The sequence below is a fragment of the Limulus polyphemus genome, unplaced genomic scaffold, assembly GCF_000517525.1.
Source record: "Limulus polyphemus unplaced genomic scaffold, Limulus_polyphemus-2.1.2 Scaffold848, whole genome shotgun sequence".
Taxonomy (NCBI): Eukaryota; Metazoa; Arthropoda; class Merostomata; order Xiphosura; family Limulidae; genus Limulus; species Limulus polyphemus.
This window is the reverse complement of record NW_013666458.1, coordinates 246,153-251,658: the sequence shown is the minus strand read 5'-3', so window position 1 is coordinate 251,658 and position 5,506 is coordinate 246,153. Positions and strand designations below refer to the sequence as shown.

Here is a 5,506-nt window from a genome sequence, read left to right as displayed (position 1 = left end):
CTTTAGGTACTTTCCTGACAAAATGTTTCACTCTAGGCAATTCATAGCATGTGGAAAACGTTTAAAGCATTAAAAATTTTCAAATGAAACATTACTTTAACTTGAAAAATAGTAACCAGTAAAACAAAATTCCTTATTTAAGTTGCTCATAAACAATACTAATGTAATTTAAATTCACCAAAAATATGCTTGTTCATAATTTATAAGCAACTGTGTTTTGCTAAAAAATTCTCAAGTTTTTCCTAAGCCATCATTAAAAGTGTAATTGTGGGATTTTTTATATGTAGTTTTTGGCTCCTAGAGAATAATGCCATTAAAAAAAAACTATATTGTTGGAAAGATTTTAAATCTTATTTAATCAGAATGTATTTGATATCTTCTAGTCACACACCTAAAATTGATGAATGGAAAAAGGCATCTGTGCAGGAATGGAAGGATGAGATGGTAGACATGCGTAAAATGATATCGAAGTTTGCAAATATTCCTGAAAGTGAAATAACTGGGACGCGTGCACCTTTTCTACAAACAAGTGGAAATAACTATTTTACAGCTCTGACAGAAAATAATTTCAAGTGGGACTCGTCTATGCCAACTCGAAAATACTCTGGAAAAGATTCTTTCTACAAGATGTATCCATACACACTGAACTTTGGCTATGAACAAGATTGTGTTATCACACCCTGTCCTAACAAAACATATAGTGACTTCTGGTTAGTACCAATGGTGATGCAGTACAGAAGCAGAACACTTGAAGATGGTAGTGTGATTGAAATACCTTGTTCTATGGTTGATGCCTGTTCACCTCAACCTCAAACAAGAGGAGATACCCTAAGATTTCTACAAAAGAATTTTAATGAGCACTATCAAACAAACCGCTCACCTATGCCAATCTATTTACATGAAACATGGTTGAAAGATGAAGAACGAAAACTAGGTTATCTTGATTTTATTGACTGGGCTTTGAGAAAAGATGATGTATTCCTTGTTACCATTTCAGAAATGTTGGAATATTTCAAAAATCCTACACCTTTGAGTAAGTATGTACAGAAAAAATGTGTGAAGCAACCATCTGAAAACAAGTGCTTAGTTAAAAGTGCATGTGCATATGAAAAGGAGAAAACTCCATTTGAAGGGCCACGGTACATGAACATTTGTAATGGGGATTGTCCAGAATATTATCCCTGGCTGAAAAATCCATTTGGCATCAGACCTTAAAATGTTCTCTGTCACATAATATATTTTCTTTGTTGAAGAATAGCATTTTGTATCATTTGTTTCAATTTTTAAGTAATTTTACTTTTTTTTTTTAGGTACATAGAATAAGACTGGGAACTTCTAATTAAAATATCATATGGTGCAAGCCTATTTTGTGTGTCAAAATAATGTTATTTTATTAATTCTTACCCAAAATCTAATTGGTAGATGACTCAAGTATAAACTGCAACTTACTTGCAATATATGAATCACATCCTAAGAGTTATTATATCTGTCATATCCCAGCCGCCTGATCAGCTCTGTTGTTAAGACCTCTTCGGCACTGGATACGATAGATCTTGTGTGATTGACATATTATAACATATTCTCTCTTACTTTCACTCATGTCTTAAAAATACTACAGTTTCTTCAAGGAAAAGTTTTGTATGTGACACATTCTACTATAAACATATCCTTCAAATAATTAACTTATATGGACATGAATAGTTGTACAAAAAATACTACTAACCAAGTTCAAAATATGAAGTATTAAATTTCTCAAACTAAATTTGTGCTTCCACACAGTAGCGTGCAGAGAGGGAGGGGGGGGCGAATATTTAATATCCAAGAGTCGAATCGAATAGTATAACCCTATCCGCCCTTCCCCAAGGTTTTAGGTACAAGGCCCCGGGCATCACAGAACCTCTGCATGCCACTGCTTCCACATAAAACATTTTGACACTCAAGCCAAAAATACAACATAAAAATTAACTATTTTTCAGTAATAAATACTATAAACAAAATTGTTTGGCTGACATTTACATTAAGTTTTTCAAAAACAATCTTAATTAAATATCTGTGTACGAAACATATGAGACTGACAGGAAACATAAAAATGAAGGATAACTAACCCATGAATTACTGATTTGTTTTTATATCATTAAGTAACAGTGGGGTCTTAAGTATTTTAAGTTTTTATCTGTTAACATCACTCAGTGGAAAGTGTTTTTTTTATTTATTTATGGCAAAGCTATTATGTCTATCCATTGCCATCTATAATTTTGAACTACTGATCAGGGGGAAGGGTAGGGACCCCAAGTTAACAGACATGAACCCACAAGCAATTTACTGCATAAATAGTTTAGAAAAATGCATTTACATAATCAAGAGAGTATGGACCTCATCAGTAATTTTAGGGTTAAAAGCTACAAGTAATTTTCTTAAGAATTCAAACAGCTGATTCATAACTTTATAAGTTTTAGATCTGCTATCTTCTTTGAATAACATAGCCCTAAAATTTAGGAAACATTTAACCACAATTACACATCATTTAGCTGTGCATTTTCACTCATACTACAAACCCTAATTACTTTATAAGCTAAATAAAAATAAAGTTTGCTTAATTGTGTATGTGCTTTACAGGCCTAAATAACTGCCTAAAAGAAGTATTACATTTGTCACCTACATATATTTGTCCTCACAACTGTTTTTCTCAGAGAATTCTGATTTTCCTGTTGCACACAAGTGCTATGGATTTTACTTTTTTATACCTTAGAAACTGAACGTAGTTATTCAGATTTATTAATGTAATTTTTTTTTTCATACAGGCATTCTACATTTGATTAAAAGTTTGCATTCAAACAGATCTTCGGCTAGTCTTTGTTAAACATGATCCTAAAAGATTTTTTAATCTTGATTGAAGATTATTATGAAACGTTTGTTCTGATTGACCAACCTTTGAAATTGGTTTTAAAAAAGAGTTAGTGTAATATAATGCATGTGAGTGGACATTAATGTTGTTACCATCAGTTAACTAAAGTCATGGCTGTGGTAGAAGGTTTTTTGGGAAAATCTATTGAGCTTACAATTAATATACTTTCTAAGAGCAGAAACATTTCTCTCTTTCACATAAACTTTTAGAAAATCCAGTGCTTCTAGTGCAAGATGCTGTACAGCAGCTAGAGTTAGAGAGACAATAACCACCGCATAAAGAGGAATAAATAGTTTGTAAGTGTGAAAACATACATTTATGGCACAGTGTGTGTTCAGTTAACAATTGTTATAATTATTGTAAACATTGGGTTGGTCTCTTCAGTTGATGTTTATTACTTAATAAGTTCAGAACCTTCTATTACTGTGGTATTTAATTAATTGCTGACTAAATGCATACTGAAATATCATGTTACAAGCCTCAGGCAGCAACAAGTGTGGTCAGATATAAGTGTAGGTGTAGATGCCACAAAAATACAAAACACCATGAAGAAATGAACAACTGTATCTCTAACACTCTGAAAGCAATAAAAAGAAACAAATAACCAGAATTCTATTTGCCATAAGATGACATTTTAAAGTTTAACCTTTAATATAGTTAGGGAAATTGCAATTTGTAGTTAAATCAGATATTTAAGCAAACAAGAAATAACCCACATTTTTTTGTTTGTTTATTTTTACTAGAAGACTATTGTCACTAAAAATGGGAAATAACTTCTCTTAATTCACTAGATCTGTAATAAAGCCAGAAGTGATGTATTCTAAAAATTTAAAAATAGAACCTCTCTACTCTAGGGTATTGTGAACTTGCAGTCTAATATATTTAAAAACTGGGTACATATATATATAATTTGTTAATAAATTGGGGAAACCCAAACTTAATTAACAAAATCAATATCATGCAAAATACATATCTTAGCATCCCATGACATATTCAAAAACAGACTAAATAAAAAGATAGATACTAAACATTCTCACTGATCTGGAATTAGTTTTGTAAAACTAATGTTTCTTAGCTTTTCTCACACTCATGAAGGAAAACCTCAACTACAGTTAATTCTAGCAGCTTCCCACTTCTAGAAACACTGAACACAGAGGTGCTTTTAACTAGCTTGCTCCAGTATGAGGAAGATGAAAAAAAAAATCGAAATTACTATGAGAAAACTGACATTTAATGTAGGGTTATCAATTACTGTAATATGCTGTCCCAAAGATGGATTTGATTTATGAGGGAAAGAATGTGGTAGTTTGAGTTCTTAAAAAAAACTAAAATGTGCCTCACTAGCAACTGCTTGTGAGTTAAGCCTAGAGCTCAGTGGGTAGAGCACTCACTTGTAGAGCAATAGGTTCTAGGTCCTAATCCTGCTCTATAGACATAAAAAATTGGGTTACCACAAATATAGAGTATAATCAAGAAATGAATTCTCAGAAATTCTAAATCTCCAACCTGAACACATCTTTATGATCTCGATCTATGAATATTGTTTTGGAAAGGGTTGTTACATACACTTCCCAAAAGCAATCAACTTTTTTATTGCATCAAACTACCTACAAAATGTAATTCTGATACGTCCTGTTCCAGTTCAACTTTATACCAGTTGTGGTTGTCACATGAATTACTGATTTGCAAATTCAAAATTGCTAGGGAAGATTAAACCACAGAAATAAATAAAGGTACAAAATTTGAACATAATAGAAGTGAAGAAACTTGGAAGCATATAAGTTGGAGAGCTAATTACAGAGAAAGATGGATACAAAAAACTGGAAAATGATGTGAAAGAAGTTAAAGGAGTTAAACAACAATAAATTATACAAGTTATAAAAAGATAAATGAAGAAACTGATGAGCACAATACCTGAAAGAGAGAGAGAGAGATATAATAATTATCTTCTCCTCTTTAACAATACTCTATATGAAAAAATATATGGCGTTGCTATGGGCTCCGCACTGGGTTCTACGATGGTCAACATTTTTCTCTGTCATTACAAACAGAACTGTCTGTTAAGCTTCAAACCTATCCTCCACAGAAGGTATGTTGATGATACTTTCCTTATTTTCTGCCATATTTATCATATCCAACTATTTCTTGACTATCTCAATTCACAACACCCCTCTATACACTTCAATCATGAAATTGAGACAAATAACTCTATTCCCTTTCTGGACATTCTTGTTAACCATGATGCTAATGGCTTTTCAACTTCTTGCAGAACAAGAACTATTAACTAAGGAACATGTCGCACTTTTTCAGGTAGTGTAGCAATGAAAGTGATAATATGTTTTCAGTTACTAGTTCTTGTTTTGGAGAGGAAAAATGTAAGAGAAGAACTGCATATTCTTTAATTAATAGTTCTTGTTCTGCAGAGGTAAAGCATATCAAAAAGTGCGACATGTTCCTTAGTTAATAGTTCTTGTTCTGCACAGGTAGTGTAGCAATGAAAGTGATAATATGTTTTCAGTTACTAGTTCTTGTTTTGGAGAGGAAAAATGTAAGAGAAGAACTGCATATTCTTTAATTAATAGTTCTTGTTCTGCAGAGGTA

At 32.1% G+C, this 5,506-nt stretch overlaps 1 protein-coding gene across 1 annotated transcript; it reads left to right on the top strand.

Annotated features, from left to right (window-relative positions):
• The first annotated feature begins 348 nt into the window (after nt 1-348).
• On the top strand, nt 349-2,839 carry LOC106460846. The gene has a single exon (XM_022387652.1). The coding sequence runs from the start codon at nt 364-366 to the stop codon at nt 1,213-1,215; it is 852 nt and encodes a 283-aa protein (XP_022243360.1). The 5' UTR covers nt 349-363; the 3' UTR covers nt 1,216-2,839.
• Nucleotides 2,840-5,506: the final 2,667 nt, after the last annotated feature.